The following is a 19,679-nucleotide window of genomic DNA, read 5'->3' as shown; positions in this document are numbered from 1 at the left end:
TTTGGTATTTATTTGGATCAAATATAAGCAAACACAAGTGCAAACTGGCCATTAACCAATGCAAATCTCTGAAACTATGTTAGGCCTACTGCGCAACAAGCAGAACCATTATCCATACATTTTCAGTCAACTAACAATATTAAACATTGAAAGTAATTGAAGTTTGAGAAGGCTACCTTTGAAATTTCCTGGCCCATTGCCATTATCGCTGTCTTCTTGTGTTTGTCAAAGCGTGCAGTGAAGCAGGGCATGATGCGCCCACCTAGCCAATCATCATCGCGTTTGCCCCAGCGTTACCCCACCCGTTCAGTTCCCTCCCAGGCAGCTGTGGCAAAATCAGACAACTCGCGCTTCATTCAAACAAATTTTAGTAACGCCCCCTTCACATCTTCAGTAATGATAACGGCGTTGCAAAGATGGGAAAATTATATTACTCACTACTGGAAAAAATAATGCAGTTAGAAATGCTGTTATACTCTAACACCATTATTAACAACACTACATATTAGACGCCCATCATTATCAATAGTGCCGAGAGAGATATGAAGAATTTTTAACATTATGACCAGTGTTGTCAGTGACGCGTTACTACTGTAATGTGATTACTTTCAGTTTTTTTTTCTTTCTTGTTCTTTTTTTTAACATACATCGTTTACAAAGACAAAGCAGTGAATAGAAAGGGACTATGGGGGAACAGAAGAAAAGAAGGAGAGAGACAGAAGAAACACAAACAACAATAAGAAATACATTGCACGCCTACACTATGAATATGTTGGTGTTATCGTCAGCTAGATGTATTTTTGGTTGACACCATGTGGGGGCCTGTTAACCAGGGAAAGAGGAGGGAGGGGGTCTAGAAGATAAGTGATTGGGAGGGGTGGAGCGTACACAAAACAGCCCTGTGATCTAGAACCCAGTAATCGTGTGAATTCCTTGTGAGTGTGAGCCCATTGGCAACCCACCCTACGCTGCCCCATCGCTAATCCCGGCACCGAGGTCCTCCATCCGTGCGCGCCCAATCACATCCAACCATGCGCGAACCCCATCAAACATGCGATAGCCACGCAGATGAGCCACTGCGGCCCCCCAGCCAACCTGACCGGTCCCCCTGGCCACCCACGCCAACTATCAACCGGCCTTCAGGGATGGGAAGAGAGGACGCACCAACAACCCCCAAGAACACCTCCACCCCCGTCCGCCCACCTGGTCCACGGACCACAGCCGCAGCCCCCTAACCGGCATGGCACGCCGTGGGACCTCCAACGGCTCACCAAGCCCCCGGCAGGCAGGGCCCCCTGCTGGAGCAGGCAACATCCAGCCGACACATTGGCATCCAGCTGTCGACCCGCGCCGGAGCCCAGGGCGGATACCCAGGCAGAGAAAAGAGGTGAAGGCAGAAGCAGGAGAATGCCGAGGAGTTGCTGCCGTGTGACGCGAGACCGGGGCCCTGATCTTTCCCCACCCCTGCAACCAGCAGCCAAGGCGAAGAGGAGGCCAGTAACGAGCAATCTAACGACATTCATTTTTCCAGTGGATAAGCTAGCATGAGTCAATGGTGGTTTGTGACATATTTATGTCACACTGCTGTTGCCCCAGTGTGGACTTCCTGTGCGTGTGGTATTACAGTATAAAAGGAATCTTTGTGATGTGTCGGTGACACATATGCTGAGAAGCACACTGAATAAAGAAGTGTTATCCCTTCCTCGTCGCCACTTTTGTTATGTACTTCCTCAATCTAAGTACATTTAAGGCTGAGACTTGAATGGAACAACACTTTATTCAGTGTGCCTCACAGCATATGTGTCACTGACACATCACAGAGATTCCTTTTATACTGTAATACCACACCCACTGGAAGTGCACACTATGGCAACAGGAGTGTGACATAAATATGTCACATGGTTGAAATCAACTCCGTCGACTATTAAAACCCTGCGAACTCGAAGATTTAGCCTTACAGTTGTGGTAAAAAGTTTACATACACTTGTGAAGAACATAATGTCATGGCTCTCTTGAGTTTCCAGTTATTTCGACAACTCTGATTTTTCTCCGATAGAGTGATTGGAACAGATACATCTTTGTCACAAAAAACATTCGTGAAGTTTGGTTCTTTTATGACTTTATTATGGGTGAACAGAAAAAGTGATCAAATCTGCTGGGTCAAAAATATACATATAGCAACACAAATTAGCCATTTCTTGTGAGTGATTATTGACTTGAACAATCATTGACTTGAACAAGTCAGGAAAGTCGCTTGGAGCCATTTCAAAGCAGCTGCAGGTCCCAAGAGCAACAGTGCAAACAATTGTTTGTTTGTATAAAGTGCATGGCACTGTTTTGTCACTGCCACGATCACCTGCTGCTGAGAGAAAATTGTTCAGGAGGGTGAAGATTCAACCGAGAATCACCAAAAGGCAGATCTGCCAAGAATTAGAAGCTGCTGGAACACAGGTGTCAGTGTCCACAGCCAAGCGTGTTTTGCATCTCCATGCTGCCGTGCAAGAAGGAAGCCCTTGCTCCAAAAGCGGCACCTTAAGGCTCGACTGAAGTTTGCTGCTGATCACATGGACAAAGATAAGACCTTCTGGAGGAAAGTTCTGTGGTCAGACGAAACAAAAATCGAGCTGTTTGGCCACAATGCCCAGCAATATGTTTGGAGGAGAAAAGGTGAGGCCTTTAACCCCAAGTACACCATGCCTACCGTCAAGCACGGTGGTGGTAGTATTATGCTGAGGGCTGTTTTGCTGCCAATGGAACTGGTGCTTTACAGAGAGTAAATGGGATAATGAAGAAGGAGGATTACCTTCAAATTCTTCAAGATAACCTAACGTCATCAGCCCGAAGATTGGGTCTTGGGCGCAGTTGGGTGTTCCAACAGGAAAATGACCCCAAACACACATCAAAAGTGGTAATGGAATGGCTAAATCAGGCTAGAATTAAGGTTTTCGAATGGCCTTCCCAAAGTCCCATTGAGAACTTGAGGACAATGCTGAAGAAACAAGTCCATGTCAGAAAGCCATCAAATTCAACTGAACTGCACCAATTCTGTCAAGAGGAGTGGTCAAAGATTCAACCAGAAGCTTGCCAGAAGCTTGTGGATGGCTACCAAAAGCGCCTAATTGAAGTGAAAATGGCCAAGGGACATGTTACCAAATATTAGCGCTGCTGTATGTATATTTTTGACCCAGCAGATTTGATCACTTTTTTCTGTTCACCCATAATACAGTCATAAAAGAACCAAACTTCGTGAATGTTTTTTGTGACAAAGAAGTATCTGTTCCAATCACTCTATCAGAGAAAAATCAGAGTTGTAGAAATAACTGAAAACTCAAGAGAGCCATGACATTATGTTCTTCACAAGTGTATGTAAACTTTTGACCACAACTGTATGTCATAAATTCTGATCTTCTTTAAATTCAATTATTGGAAAGTCAATTACATGCGATGACATTTTTCTCATGTCGAGGCAGCAAAAGGAGAAAAATTGGTAAAAAGTAACCAATAAATTACTTTTAAAGTAATTTAATTACTTTGGTAATAAAGTAATTAGTAAAGTACCTAGATTTTTTTTTTTTAAGGGCGCAATCAGTAATTACTTTTTCAAGTTATCTGTGAAAACACTGATTATGACATTAGAACATTCGTTCATTTGCCACTCCCAATGAAAATGGATTGGACGCCTAGCACCGTCAATGGCAGCCAATGAGTTAGATGGTTGCTGTCTTAATGACACAACTTATCCAACTGAGTGTCAACATAATGACTTTTCACATACTGACTGCTACGCTGCCTTGACAAGCGCCCCTCATTCAAACGGCTTGTTTGCATTCATTAGTTTCTAATCTGAATGCTTTAATTCAATTAAACATGTTGCCAGATCCACACAAAGTGGAGATTGCAGTATACACATGCAACCGAGCAAGTGTTTACAGCACAGCTCTGGAGATGCATACATGAGGAAAAAAAATACATAGCTGTCCTCAAAAAAAAGATTGAAGGTTAGAAAGATTTTATAGTACAGCGTACAACAACAACCAAAATCACATTTAGGTTGGTTTGTTAAACCCTTACACATCCGGCTTTTGGGCAAATCCTCATCACTTTTAAATGAAGTATTGCGGTCTGATACATAAAAGCGATCTTTTTTGGACAACACTGACACACTAAATCAGGAAGTGTAAGGATTGTGAGGACAAGTCAACGCTATTCAAGGACACGGCGACGTTGGCCGCAGCGGGGTTTGAGGGGACACCGCGGCGTGACATGGAAGGTGAGCGCCAGGCAATGCGGCGGACATTTCTATTACGGATGTGTCAGTGCGCACCGCATCACACATCACTCCTTTCGCGGATTTGGCACCAAAAGAAAAAAAAACTAGGGCGACCTTTAGTCCCATGCTATTTTTTGCCCTCCTCATCCTTGGCTTTTATTAAGAGGGACACTGCAGACACATCGTTGAATGTTTTGATAGGAGACAACCGTCCAAATTCTTGAAGGCTACAATTTGATCGCTTTTGTTTTCAAGATGACGACCAAGACAGTAAAAAAAACAGTGATGACACAAAAACTGTCAGGTTAATTACTGAGTCATTAGATGCAGAGTAAAATAAATATGAATATTAGTCAGAAAATAGAAAGTCGTCTTAAAATAAACCATCAATCCATCCAACCAATTATAGCATATTTTCCGCAAACATTGGCCCAGTGGTTTGCTCATTTGTAATTTTGGATTAATATCAAATAATGGCACCATCACATTATAATTGATGTCATATGAAAGTGCAGCTGACTTAAAACTGAATAAATGATGACTGTGACGGAGAGATGGTGTCAACCGATCCATCTGTCCTCCCATCGTCTGCCAAACCTCCATCCATCCCGATCATCAGTGATATCAGCACCATCAACTCCCAATTCATCCAACACTGTAATCCATCCATCAAGATTTAGATTTAAGTCAATTTACGACTACTTTTTAAAGTTAAACTTTCTAGCATCTAGCAACTAACCTGTGAATATTCCATATTTGTAACAGAAATGAGCCAATTTCCTGCCATCCGGCTCCATCACACATTGCACGTCAGCACTATTGTAAATAGGAAATTGATTGCTCGTATAGGAGCGGATGACAGAGTGCTCTCATTTCCTGCAAACACACTTAATCACAGCAAAAGGTGGCGGAGCTGTCATGCCAGTTCCCAAAATAGGTCAGTTATCGTCCCGAGCCCTGAAATGTGGCTGACAGTAACGGTCGAATCATGAAGGAGGTGAAAATAACTCATTCAAAATATATTTGTTCATTTGGATCGATTCGCCTCTTTTTGTCGAGGGCCGACATCAAACTTGTATTCTCCTCCAGCGTCTCGTCACGCCGCATTTCAGTCGGCTAGTGTTCGCTCGGGTATGGGCCGAGAGGCGTCTAAGTGGCCGCAATCAATTGTGATTAGTGGCTGCCACTACTTTTTGAGAGGAGCGCATCAGAGTTTTATTACGGGCTGTCAAGAGAGGGCGAGTGAGGGCGCGGCCAGTCGGTCTAATTACCTTCTTACCGCCAAGCCCCGAGCAACTTCTACTGCTGACCATTAAATGTTGTTTTCTGTCTTTTTAAGGTGGTTCTTGCCTTCACTTACGGTAGTGAAAGGACCACTTGTTTAATTTTGCTGGTATGGTGGAACTTGACATGATTCACCAGTGAACTTACGTTATTACTTGTGTTGCACCTATACAGATACTAGTATCGGTATCGACAAAGCACTAAATTGACGTCATTGCGCTGTGGAATACTAAGAAATACAGTGTCGATGCTCCGCAATATTAGGGTTTATGCGAGTCATTAAAAAGCATTAAATGGATTTTGTCAAAATTCAGGCCTTGAAAAGCATTAGATTAAAAGCATTAAAAGCAAAATCATTCAACTAAGGCTAGGTTCAGACTGCAGGCCCTTAATGCACAAATCTGATTTTTTTGTGTTTTTTCGACACTCAAAAAAATGAATCAGGCAGGTTGTAAAGTTTACAAAAAGAAAGTGCATTTTCAGCAAGAAACCATCATGTTTCCAAGGTGAGCATGATTGAATCATGCAGTCTCTACATAAACATCAACAGTGAATGAGAAGCTTGTTTAGATATTGTTGATGCAGCATAATGTTAATGTGTCTTTCCAACTAATTGCAATAGTCTCGTGATTTCTCGCGAGATTTAAAAATAGGATTGCCAACTCCCTGAAAAAGTAAGGGACACCTCATTGGTACAGTCACCATTTAATTATTATTTTGTTTGTGAAAAGTGTTTTTTTTTTTTTTTTTTAATTAGATGGAGCTTTGCGAGGCACAGGCCCAGCTAGTAAAATTCCTCAACTTTATTTTTATTTCTTTCTTTCATAATCTTATTATCCATATTTTCTCGGCACACTGGAGTCTCCAAACCATTTGACCGACCGGCACCGTTTAAATATCAAAATGACCGGAATTCCATTCATTTTTAATGGCAAACATTTTCCCTTCATTTTCAACGACAGGAAAACATAGGTGGTTGTGATTTTTGACCACTTACCATTACAGCCCATTGACAAGGTCAATACCACTGACAGCTATGTACGTCCATGCCATTGACTATCATGAATGTCGCTACTATTGATGCTAATGTACTGGATTCCACTGAGGCATATATAAATTGACGCCACTGACGGCTATTTACGTTAAAATTAGGGCTGTCAAACGATTAGAATTTTTAATCGAGTTAATCACAGCTTAGAAATTAATTCATCGTAATTAATCGCAATTTAAACCATCTGTAAATTTGCCATATTTTTCTGTAAATTATTGTTGGAATGGAAAGATAAGACATTATGCATGTATACATTCAACATACTGTACATTCTGTAAGTACTGTATTTGTTTATTATAAGAATAAAGCCACAAGATGGCATTAACATTATTAACATTCTTTCTGTGAAAGGGATCCACGGATAGATTGTTAAAGGATAAATGTGAGTTTGTATATTGTGTAGATGTGTAAATATTGCCATGTAGTGTATTTGTTGAGCTTTCAGTAAAAGATAATGTAGTGACAAAACTGTTCTGCCTAAATGCATGATGGGAGGTGAGTAACCGTGACTGTGTGTAGCGGTTGCAAATACTATATCGTCTCTGTGTTGTGTACAAGGTAGGGTGTTAAGAAAGAGCACTTCCTGTTAGTCTTCCCCACAAAGCACCTCAATAGTTAGTATTGTTGTGGAAGACATGTCAAAGCTTTAGATAAATAAAAGCACTGTCCAAATGAATGCCTGCATCCACTCTACTCACCTGTCACTGCCTCTTAACTCTATATATGCGTAGAACGGCGCCATTGTAGTCTGTTTGCGGCAATGCATGAGTGGGTCGTTCCATGCATGCATTAAATATTTTAACGTGATTAATTTAAAAAATTAATTACCGCCTGTTAACGCGATGAATTTGACAGTTCTAGTTGTGCCTTATGTTGGTTCAACATGTGTGCTTTATGTTAAAAGAATACAATTGCTTAATACTGAAGGAAAGCAATTTAATCAGGTGCAAATTATGTATTTCTTTAATGTCGGTTCAACATGTATTTTGGGGTGAACATGAGTGCCTTATGCTGGCTCAACAAGAGTGCGTTATGTTCGCGCAATATAAGTGCCCAATGTTGGCGATACATGTGTGCTTTATGTTAAAAGGACACAATTGCTAAAAGTTGAAGGAAACCAATATTATCAGGTGCAAATTCCATAATTTTTTTATGTCAGTTCACCACCCCATTTTTTTGAGTAGTGAGACCTTAATTTGACAGTCTGAACGTTACAAGTTGCATAGAAGTGGAGCATTTCAAATTCAATCTGGGTCACTTTCTTATGTGGTTTAAATCCGATCTGGGCCACATTTTTCCAGAATGTGGCGGCGGTTTGAACAGTCAAGTCTCCCAAATCGGAATTCATGCAGCAATTATGTCAGCAAAGAGCAAGAGCAGCACGCAAGAAGGCTGCTCATTAGCATTAGTGCCTAGCTTGAACTCGGCTTTTACTACGCAGGAGGCTGGCTTGACCACAGTCATAGAAAAATACAATGAAGAAAAGGATAAGCCTGTCAATGCTCGGTTTCTGACCGTGCGCCAAATCAGCAATATTTCAGTATTGATTTCATGGCCGAGTCGGAGCAAACTGACATGGACACACAGTGCGGAGTTATTTGTTTTTGATGCTTCTGCGTATGAGGGTCAGTTTGCTCAGTGCGTGTCGGACTGCGAATTAGTGCGGATGGGTAATACTTGAATGGGCTCAATGGACAAAGGCAGTCCAAAAAACAAGATATGACAAAAAATCGGAATTGTGCATTAAGACCAGCAGTATGAACCTAGGCTAAATGTTTGAGGCATTAAAAATTATGTAAACTTAATGGTTTAAAAAAAAAAAAAACGTTTTTTACATGACTATCTAAATCTAAGTTTGATTATGTGTGAGTGTGGGCGCACAGGTGACACTAGAGAGAGGCGACATTGTTGTTTGAGGGCGAGGTAAGGGGGGGTAAACAAAATGTTATACTGGTTGTTAATTTTACGGCTGAAGGTAACACTCATCGACTAGGGATGTCATGATCTCATATTTTTATTCTAGCTCTCTTCCTTGCATGCATGGCCTTCCAGAAGTCAGTGTCCTCACTGGAAAAGAAGTTGCATCAAGCTGATTTTTGCATTTAAGTTGCATTTGTATTTTCAAGGATTAAAAATATGCATTGTTTAAGGCTTACAATATGTGTGTGTGAAACTGTCTGCAGTTGGGCTTGGGCATTAAATTAGTTTAAAGTGGCATGAAAAGTGGAATTAAAAGCAATAAATGAGATTTGCTGACACCTGTAGAAACCTGTAATTTGTAATCTTCAAGATCTAGTTTCCAACCATTGATTTCGCTGCACAAGATGTCCGCCAGCTACGCATGCCGCCGTAAAAAAAAACAACAACAAAAAAAACAAAGGACTCACCGCCTTTCCCGAAATAGACATCGAATTGTATGGCGTCCAATCATTTCTTTGCTGTGAATTAAAATGTGTTTATCACTAGTAGACAAGTTTGTCACTTGTAGACGTCTAATCTAAAGTGGGAATTAATGTTCATTCATTCATTAGTAAAGCAGTGTTTGACGAGTAGGGGTGCAACGGTTCAGTTAGCCCACGGTTCGGTTTGAACCTCGGTTTTGGGATCACAGTTTCGGTTTGCTATTTTCATTTAAAAAAAATTTTTTTTAAACTGCCTTCATTTTGCTTTTAAGAAAATGAAATAAACACTTAAAATGTAAACATGTTCGACTGTTAAAATGCCTCTTAGCTCTTTGGCTAGTTTAGTGACTGACTACTGAAATACATACACAGTAGTAAAAAAGTTACTTGGCAAAGTAACGGGTGTTACCTTTCATGTTTTTTTTTCTTTCCTTCATTTTTTTCGCAAAAAAAAAACAAATACAAAAAAACATAGAAACCTTTGCTATGTTTGGAGGTCATTTAGTGTTCTGAATCAACCGTTAAAGTTGACAAAATTGCTCCCGTTTTTGCATTAGTTCCCTTCAGTCTACTTTTGACATGTGAACATTTTCAAACTGTTTCATCATCTAAAGATAGACTCAAGTCAAGATTTTGCCGATTTAGTAGTATTTTACATAAAAAGTTACTTAGGTTCACTCAGAAGGTTCACTACAACAGAGCCTTTCTGAGAAGTTTACTGCTCTAAAATGGCGGCTGTTTACTAACGCTACCGAGTCTGTCATTTCGCATGTAGTTCTATATGCATGAGATATCTAGGCGTAGGTTGGAGGCTGTCGGCTACAGTAGTGATGTGTCGTTCGCGAACGAACTGGCTCTTAGAGCCGGCTCTTTGAAGTGAAGGACGGGAGCCAGCTCCTAATAGGGAGCCGTTTCTGATAGGAGCAGACTTTTTTTTTCTGTTTTTTTCCCCCCCTTCGGTTAAAGCCACACGTGATTGGTCAAGATCCGTGGTAGAAGAGGGAGGGGAGGATTACACACACACGCTGTCGTGAGGAGAAGGGGGAGGGGTTAGATGCTATATACTAATCTATATATAATATATATACAGTATATATATATATATATATATATATAATATATGGTTATGATAATTTTTTTCTTAATGCCAATCTTCGCTAAAGACTTGCTAAAACTTTTACCTGGATGCTGCTTTTTTTTTTTTTTTTCTACAAATTTTAATTTATAATTAGTTGTGTGGTAATCAAAGCTTACTTGTGTTGTTTTACTGTAAATAGCTCAAAGCTTATAAATATACACAATCAGAGATTGGAACTTTTTGTTGACCTTTTTTTGAGATGGGTCTTTGTTTTTGTACTTTATATATTTTTTTGTAGCACTCCATGTTGTACTCCATGTTGAGTATGTTCAGAAGAATATAAATAAAGGCTTATAAATAATACATATTTGATATACTGTATATTTTTTACATTAGTAATTCGTTTTACACATAATTTTACATTATTTTTGGTAGTAAATTATTTTTAGCAACAAAAAGACTGAGGAGCCATTTGGGAGCCGAAAGAGCCGGCTCTTTTTAGTGAGCCGAGCCAAAAGACACGGCTCTCTAAAAAGAGCCGAAATTCCTATCACTAGGCTACAGTTAGGAAATATGGGCGCCACCTAGCCTAGCATCGCGTTTGCTACAGCGTCACAACAAACACTCCTCCCTCTCCGTGCCTCTGACTTTTCTTGCGTCATTCAACCAACGTATTAACGAACGGAGGAAAAAAAACGTAATGCACGAAAAACGTACAGAATTTGAACGTAACGTACGGCGTACACATTTAAAAATCAGTGCTCACTTGTACAAATTACGCCGAGACCGTACAACTTCACATGTATGAATTATAGTGGACCGTCACAGTTAGGTAGTAGCACTCTGTAGCACGGTACGTCCAACTATCAGTGGTCACGGCGAAACTATGTGCTTTAGCGAAGTCATCTTCGATGGCTTTGCGTGCCATTTCATAAATGCCGGGGAATACGTTGTTGGAGAAATATGTCTGCGACGGAACAATGTAACGCGGGTCAAGCGTTGCAAATAAATGAACGAAGCCCGCCGTGTGTTTTCACTGGTGTCATCTCCGGGTTTGTCCTGCTCTGAGAAAGTGATATCTGTGGGTGATGCCGCCTGAGGTGCCGGAGTCATGTTAAAAGTGTTGCCATTAGCATAGGGAACAAGCGCTGAGCAATGCTTGCATATTGTTTTTTTTTTTTTTTTTCAATATTTTCTCTCCCTCCTATTTTCTCTCCCACCGCATTGTAGTCCACGGGGAAACCGAAATGTTGCCACACCGCAGATTTGAAAGAAGCCAGTGCTTCCTCAAAATTCGGTCTCTCCACTCTTCCGCTCGCCATAGCTTTTTGTTTTCTTTCTTGTTTCACTTTCACTTCGCTCGTAAGTAGGCATGTGCCGGTATGAGATTTTGACAGTACGATAACCTTAAGCAGAAATACCGCGGTATCACGGTATTGCAATTATAGTTCCAAAATGTGTTATTTTTAGATGTATGGGTTAAAAAAAACTTTTTTCGATTGAAAATGATTTTTAAAAAAATTTCAGAACATATTTGCCAAGTGGTCCATGAATATAATGTTAAAATAAATAAATTAACAAAAAAATAACAAATATTTTAAATAAAATTAAAATAAATAGCACTTATAGACGAGCCAGAGCTCAGGTTGCTCAAGATTAGAGCAAGAACAAAAATAATTGCTATAAAAAAGTAAAAACATTTCTAAATAAAATTAAAAAGTATACACTGCAAGACTTTGTTTTTTTTTTTTTAGGGAGGGGTTCAAGTTTCACCATTTTTAGCCATTGTGTCAACTCTAGTCTACATGTCATGCCTTTTTGAATTCATTAGTTATTAAGTTAGTTAAAAATGTATAAATTAGTCAAAATGTAAATATTGTTGTGTAAAGGTTTCATCTTAAAAAAACAAAAAACATTGGGAGTGAGATCTCTCCTTGTCCAGCGGACGTGGATTTGTGCTTAGGGCAAGATCATCTGTTGCAATTAGCGATCTTTGACGCTATTCTTTTCCTCTTTGTTCAAGCTCGTTTCTCAGCAGCTATAACCTCGACGAAGTTGCTCTCCCAGCTAAGACTCGGCTAACATTTGTCTTCGTAAGATTTTGGTAGTTTGTATTTTAAATTTGAAAGGAAAATGTGTGTTTCATTTTAAGCTAACTTTTTCATGGCGTTCATGGATATAACTTCCTCACATTCTGTTGTGTTTGTGCTAATGAAGCTATTCACACGTGTTAAAAATACTGAATGTTTACATTTTGTATATTTCAGTTACCATGATAAGAGACCTTCATAAATTCAAGAAAAGTACGCCATTTGTTTGGAGTGTTTCTTTTTTGGTTCGCTAGATGTCTAGCAGAATAGCGTTACTGACACACACACACAACAACAACCGGAGGAGAGGGAGGAGTGAGCGCTCCCGCTCCAAGACACTTCTGGCTGTATTTTTGGGACATGTAAAATAGCGAATACCGTGCTGCGGTATGATGGAAAATTTTAGTGGTTTTGAAACCGAGGCGTTTTCATACCACGGTAAACCTTGAAACCGGTAACCGGCACATGTCTACTCGTAAGCGAGAGAGGGCGTTACTCGGCTTCTATTACACAGGTGCTTGACAGCGATCGGACATTTACTTGCGGCGGGGCGGGAATTTCTCCACAGCTGTGCTTCACGTCGCACACAGAGCTCGACCAATTCATTCCACAAGCGTTCGGAATAAATTAATTGCAAAACCGAAAAGGCGCGGTTCATAAAGGCGTATTGAACCGTACAGGGCGAACCGCACGGTTCGGCTTTGAACCGCAAACCGTTGCACTCCTATTGACGAGGCAATGATAGCAATTACTTTACATTCAAGTGAGTATGCAGTAATGTCGGATTAAAAGGCAAAAATAATTGGTATATTTATCCCAAAAATGTGGTATCGGCCTATCGGAATCGGTATCGAGAGACAAAAAATGGTATCAGTGCAACACCAGTTATTATGAGACAGTTTCTATAACTAGTACCATTCCAGTTTTGCAATTATCGAGTAAGACACCTCTGTAAATGCTGAGTGAAAAAAATGAATCAATTAAAAGAAAGCAAAGCAAGCGAGCCCTGCGCGTCGAGCCGATCAGCGCTAATAAGAGCGGTGACAGCGTAATTGGGCAGCATAAGAATAAACAGAACAGGTCGTTAAATGTTTAGGGATATGAGCTTTTTTTATTACGGCCAACATTGCCGTCGAAAACTTGTTTGGCAGATTGCATTAACCTCATTCCGACGTTAATCCGCTGTAGACATGTGGGTCAAACTTAATGCAGCTTGCTGGAAGTTAAAGTAACATGAGAGCATATTAATTAACACCACCACAATTTAACGGCTGCTCTTGCAGTACTTCGAGTTCACATTATGTATTTGTGTTTATTTGTTGGCCTTTTATATCACTTATTCTATTTTAATGTCGACACTTTAAAACAGGTAATTACTTGGCACTGCAAGAACAAATACTTGGGGAAATATTATTTCATTATTAAATGCCTGACCTCTGAAAATTGGTAGGCAGCGCCTTCTGAGTAAAAATGGATTGGACGTCTAGCGCTGTCAATGCCAGCCAATGATTTAAATTAATCTTCCATAAGGGGTTACAGTGGGGCAAGTAAGTATTTAGTCAATCACTAATTGTGCAAGTTCTCCTACTTGAAAATATTAGAGAGGCCTGTAATTGTCAACATGGGTAAACCTCAACCATGAGAGACAGAATATGGAAAAAAAAAAAAAAAAACAGAAAATCACATTGTTTGCTTTTTAAAGAATTTATTTGCAAATCATGGTGGAAAATAAGTATTTGGTCAATACCAAAAGTTCATCTCAGTACTTTGTTATGTACCCTTTGTTGGCAATAACTGAGGCCAAATATTTTCTGTAACTCTTCATAAGCTTTTCACACACTGTTGCTGGTATTTTGGCCCATTCCTCCATGCAGATCTCCTCTAGAACAGTGATGTTTTGGGGCTGTCGTTGGGCAACACTGACTTTCAACTCCCTCCACAGATTTTCTATGGGGTTGAGATCTGGAGACTGGCTAGACCACTCCAGGACCTTGAAATGCTTCTTACGAAGCCACTCCTTTGTTGCCCTGGCTGTGTGGTTGGGATCATTGTCATGCTGAAAGACCCAGCCACGTCTCATCTTCAATGCCCTTGCTAATGAAAGGAGATTTTCACTCAAAATCTCTCGATACATGGCCCCATTCATTCTATCCTTTACACAGATCAGTCGTCCTGGTCCCTTTGCAGAAAAACAGCCCCAAAGCATGATGTTTCCACCCCCATGCTTCACAGTGGGTATGATGTTCTTTGGATGCAATTCAGTATTCTTTCTCCTCCAAACACGAGAACCTGTGTTTCTACCAAAAAGTTCTATTTTGGTTTCATCTGACCATAACACATTCTCCCAGTCCTCTTCTGGATCATCCAAATGCTCTCTAGCAAACCGCAGACGGGCCTGGACGTGTACTTTCTTCAGCAGGGGGACACGTCTGGCAGTTCAGGATTTGAGTCCCTGGTGGCGCATTGTGTTACTGATAGTAGCCTTTGTTACTGTGGTCCCAGCTCTCTGTAGGTCATTCACTAGGTCCCCCCGTGTGGTTCTGGGATTTTTGCTCACCGTTCTTGTTATCATTTTGAGGCCACGGGGTGAGATCTTGCATGGAGCCCCAGATCGAAGGAGATTATCAGTGGTCTTGTATGTCTTCCATTTTCTAATAATTGCTCCCACAGTTCTTTACACCAAGTGTTTTACCTATTGCAGATTCAGTCGTCCCAGCCTGGTGCAGGTCTACAATTTTGTCTCTGGTGTCCTTCCACAGCTCTTTGGTCTTGGCCATAGTGGATTTTGGAGTGTGACTGACTGAGATTTTGGACACGTGTCTTTTACACCAATAATGAGTTAAAACAGGTGCCATTAATACAGGTAACGAGTGGAGCCTCGTTAGACGTCGTTACAAGTACTTAGACCTCTTTGACAGCCAGATATCTTGCTTGTTTGTTGGTGACCAAATACTTATTTTCCACTGAAATTTGGAAATATATTCTTTAAAAATCAAACAATGTGATTTTCAGTTTTTTTTCCCCACGTTCTTTCTCTCATGGTTGAGGTTTACCCATGTTGACAATTACAGGCCTCTCTAATCTTTTCAAGTAGGAGAACTTGCACAATTGTTGGTTGACTAAATACTTATTTGCCCTACTGTAATTGAGGTGAAATCATACTACTCGCAACTTATATCTATTTAGCTGTAACGTTAGCTACTTAGTAACGTTATGTCATGTGTTCTGTCTGGTTTTTCTTTCAAAGCTTTTGTTGCAATGAATAAGCAGTCTTTTACATTCAGTTGGATTCTCAACATTATCCAGAGCTGCTAAATAAACAACTTCCATCAGAAATATACATGTGCAACATGAATACGACATAAATAAATGCTCAACGTTGAGAGAGTGGAATGCCTTCGAGTTTACCGCAGCCAAATGCTAGGTGTGTGGGTGAGGAGAATTTTCCTTTGTGTGCGTCCATGACCAAACATACAGTAAGTTGCCTGGTACACCAGACTCACCGCTGTTCCAGCTATTGAGTCTGGCCACCATTCAGCGGATACAATTTCCAGGGCGGAGCAAGCCACAGCAAACAGACAGCGGAGTGGACCAATCAGCAACGGGCAGACGTGACGTTAGTAAAACGACGAGGGACTTGCGCGCAGAGGTAAACATACAAGGAGAGCGGAGTTTATTCAACATGGCTAGCGCGAGACAGACTGTTGTCAATGACTCGTGTCGATGTGTTTTTGGTAATTTAAAACTGATTTTACCGTAGATTGGAACATATTCTCGGCTCTCCTGTTCAACATCTTTGTTGTTGTGGAGACTACTTTCGACGCGCAAGAGTGACGTTGCTCGTTAAGAACACGTCACGCAAATAAATAAATCTGATTTGTCGATTGATTTTGTACCTGCTCGAGAGGCCGTTAATGGGCTGTGTCCCAGACTTTTCTCTCAGTGTTTGAAAAATACAGGGTGAACAGTCTGGCCATGCCAGGCAATACAGTAAGTACATCTTCCTTTTTTATAGAAAGTTTGTGGCGTTTACTTTGGACTTTCACTGCTAGGGTCTTCACGGCTTAGATTACTTATATTTCATTCTATTTGTGTAGTGACAGGCTAGTAACAGGTAGGCAGCCAAATGTTAGCAAACTAACGTTCATAGTTAGGTAAACGTGTTACTACATGCTATAATTTTTTTTTTTTTTTTACCAATCAATCTTTAACTTTAACCTTTGAGCAAGCATAAATATTCTTGACATTCAGTTGTTTATGTGGTCGACTACAACGCCTTATCCATAGCTTGCATTCGGCGAGCGCTTCTTTTTAGGTTTTTTAAAAAGGCGCACAAAACATTCCTCCCCTTAATCTTTCAGGGTACTTGGTGTTGGAATAACAGGTACCCCACACAGAGTGTTCAGCCATCTGGTTATTGCTATTTTAAAGAGCATACGACACCAGAAAAAAAGTCTTAAATGGCATTATTATGTGAATTAGAATCATATTTTGAGACGATTCGACCATATACAACAATTTAGCAAAGCACAGATGACGAGAAATGAGTCTTTTAATCTGCCGGTTAGCCACGCCTACAATTATAGGGCTTTAGCGTCCCCAACAGGTGGATGACGTCAGCGGTAGACTAGGCTCATTGGTTTTACTATTCAGCCCATTGATGGGGAATTGTTCAGAACGAGGAAAACGAGACGAAGAGAGCTGCAAAATGTCATTGTTTCAGTCTCTCTACTCCCAATATTTTTACAGGATATTCTTTTTATCCAAGTATTTTCCCCAATAGCTATATAAATGGCTTGAGAAGGACCAGTCAGCCCGTCGAGGGGGAACTATTCACAATGAGGAAAACGCGACGAAGAGAGCGGCAAAATGTCATTGTTTCTGTCTCTTTACTTCAATATTTTTACAGGATATTCTTTTTACCCAAGTACTTTCCCCAATTGCTAAATAAATGGCATGGTCATGACAAATAACTTGTGCTAAATGGAATATAAAATAATAAAAATCCATTTATTCAAGACGACATGGCAAAATTACTCCATAATGGTCAAAACAGTCGACTTTACCTTTACTGTCACAACTGCCGAACGATATTTTATGACACCTAAATCGGACATATGTCATTTCCCTTCCCCGGCTTCGGAGAATGTAAACAGACCAGAAGGAGTGACAGCTAGCCGACATGCTAACCCGAACCGAGGGATGTTTCAAAGTCTTCAAAGTGGAAAATCACACATAACTAGCCTGGATTATTTGACATGACGACCCGGTTGTCGAGTTTCTTTGCGGATCGGCAAACCGCCCGGCGGAGAGCAATTTACAGTTCGTTCCCTGGAGGAGGGTGGCTGGAATTGTTGTGTAGCTAACGTGCTAATAGCTACTTGCTAATGAGCGTGAGGATAGCTTTTTACATGCCTATCAATGATCAAACGTAAGTAGTCCTTTATTTAAAGGAATTTTATAGTGTTTACTTTGTAATCACTGTATTCGTATTTGACATAATACAAAACAAGATGTTTACTCACTTCCTTGTAAGTCCAATGGTCCCACAGTAAATATCCACAGTGAATGGGAACCTTTTGAAACTCCAAAAAGGCGCATACGCCTAACCCGCATACAGAATGATTTTTCTGCAGCCGTTTGGCTGGCTTGATGCAAAAAATAAAAGTATTAATCCGCAAAATCAGCTGAATCCTTCGTCCTCATACACAACAGTACACTGTAGCGTGAAGAGGACGTCTTCTACCGTACACGTCACAGCGCCCTCCTCCTCAATGCGAGACCGAAGCCGGAAGTCACTCATTTTCCTGGCGCGGGATTCAAAAAACTAAATAAATATAGCGATCGCTTCCACACACATCCAAGCGGTCCATATCATTCAGGAGCATAAAATACCGCGTGTATTATGAAATAAACATGCTTTTTCGTGTCACAAGCACTTTAAAGTAAGGAAAAAGGTGTTTTAAGTCACGACCACACAGTATTCCTCCGCAACTCTATATCTGGGTGTCCGACTTTGTGATTTGGGGGATGTGGTTTTGCAAGAGGTCCATTGCAAGCATTTGCTGGAAATTTAGGGCCCGTTTACATGGTGACTCTCCGGGAATACGAAAAATTTCAAATTTGCATTTATATGGTTCTGTCTCCATTCGAATGTCGCAATTCCGCGTGAAAACGACGTAGTATTCATGCCAGGCTGACAATCTGCCATATTTGCTGTTTTTAATGTTTAGTAGCACCGCTGTGCACGCCCAATGTGACGTGTGCAAGTGCTGACTTTATCGGCGTGGGAGCTTTCCATTGATATGGATGCGGAGCAAACACCCTCAAGCCCTCGCAATCGAATCCTTTCCCTTTGGAGCCTGGATTCGATGGTTTGCGTCTTCGCCTTGTTTTTGCCAACACAATGTGAAGGCGAGGCCATTCCACAACACAGTCATTGCGTCTTGGTGTCGCAGAGTTGCCATGTAAGCTGCCCCTTAGAGTATCAGAGTCCTTTAATGCCACATTCATTTTACAAGGCCAGTAAACATTACGCTCCTCATTGCTCCACATCGAACCCCGACTCATATTAGCCGACGTACTGATAACCACAGGCTCTGATGCTAACCAAACAACACTTCCTTGCTACTGTTTGGTCCGCAACAGAGTTCGCTGGTTTGTAGTCACACCAGCCCAAAAGGTGCGCGCACTGAACTTCTTTGGTTTGATCCGGACCAAAAAGGAAAGGTGTGACTGGGCCTTTACTTTGTAAGCGGCCAAAAATATTACAATTTTGAGTAGCTCATTACCGCATAACAGGTTTCTGCAGTATCTGATACTTTGACTTTTAAAACCTTAGTGTACTTTCAAAACTGTTATCGGCACATGCCTAGTCCACAATGATGAGTACCTTTATTGTAATGGTCACGTCCTAACACTTTCCTGTCCATATCGTTTATGTGAGCAAACACTGACTCCTAATCAGAATACCTAATGGGGAAGCAAACACAACAAGGGTCTAATCAGATGCCTGAAGTTTGTTTTGTTTCACGCTGAACTCTGTCAGCAAATTGTATTTTTGCAGTGTAATTAAAAATCTAAATTGGCCACTGCGGTGACAGCTTTAGATGAGAAAAGTTCAGAAACGTTTGTCAGCGGTCTGCCAGCCAAAACAAAGTTGAAGGAAAAAACTGACAAACAACAGAACAAAAAAATGTACTGGAGATGATGAAAGTCAAAGTGCCACTTACGTCTCATGTCTCGGAAGTAAATGGTCTGTCTGTTGGGGTTGAGCAGCTGGATGACTGAGTCGTCGTTGTCCTTCACCCGACAACTGATGATAGCCATCTCGCCCTCCACCACTGACACGTTGTCCGTCACCAGGTTCTGACTCACCACTGGACAAGAGACACAGCACAACAATGAGCCAAAAAAGTTTTAAGAAAATATTATCACGCAAAACAATATGTAATATAACTCTAAAGCCAGTTGACCAGTGAAAATCACCTTATGTGATTCTGAA

The 19,679-nt window shown here is 40.8% G+C and overlaps 1 protein-coding gene across 6 annotated transcripts in view; it reads right to left on the bottom strand.

The window, feature by feature from the left end:
- The window catches only part of cadm1a (cell adhesion molecule 1a), a 621,004-nt gene that overhangs the window by 114,793 nt on the left and 486,532 nt on the right, over nucleotides 1–19,679 (bottom strand). For all 6 annotated transcript variants that reach the window (XM_057820018.1, XM_057820019.1, XM_057820020.1 and 3 more), the window contains exon 3: nucleotides 19,408–19,554. In XM_057820018.1, coding sequence (XP_057676001.1) covers nucleotides 19,408–19,554 — 147 coding nt within the window. The remainder of the gene's footprint in view (nucleotides 1–19,407; nucleotides 19,555–19,679) is intronic.

This window comes from Corythoichthys intestinalis, chromosome 18, assembly GCF_030265065.1.
Source record: "Corythoichthys intestinalis isolate RoL2023-P3 chromosome 18, ASM3026506v1, whole genome shotgun sequence".
Classification (NCBI taxonomy): domain Eukaryota; kingdom Metazoa; phylum Chordata; class Actinopteri; order Syngnathiformes; family Syngnathidae; genus Corythoichthys; species Corythoichthys intestinalis.
This window is presented reverse-complemented; position numbering and strand designations above follow the sequence as displayed.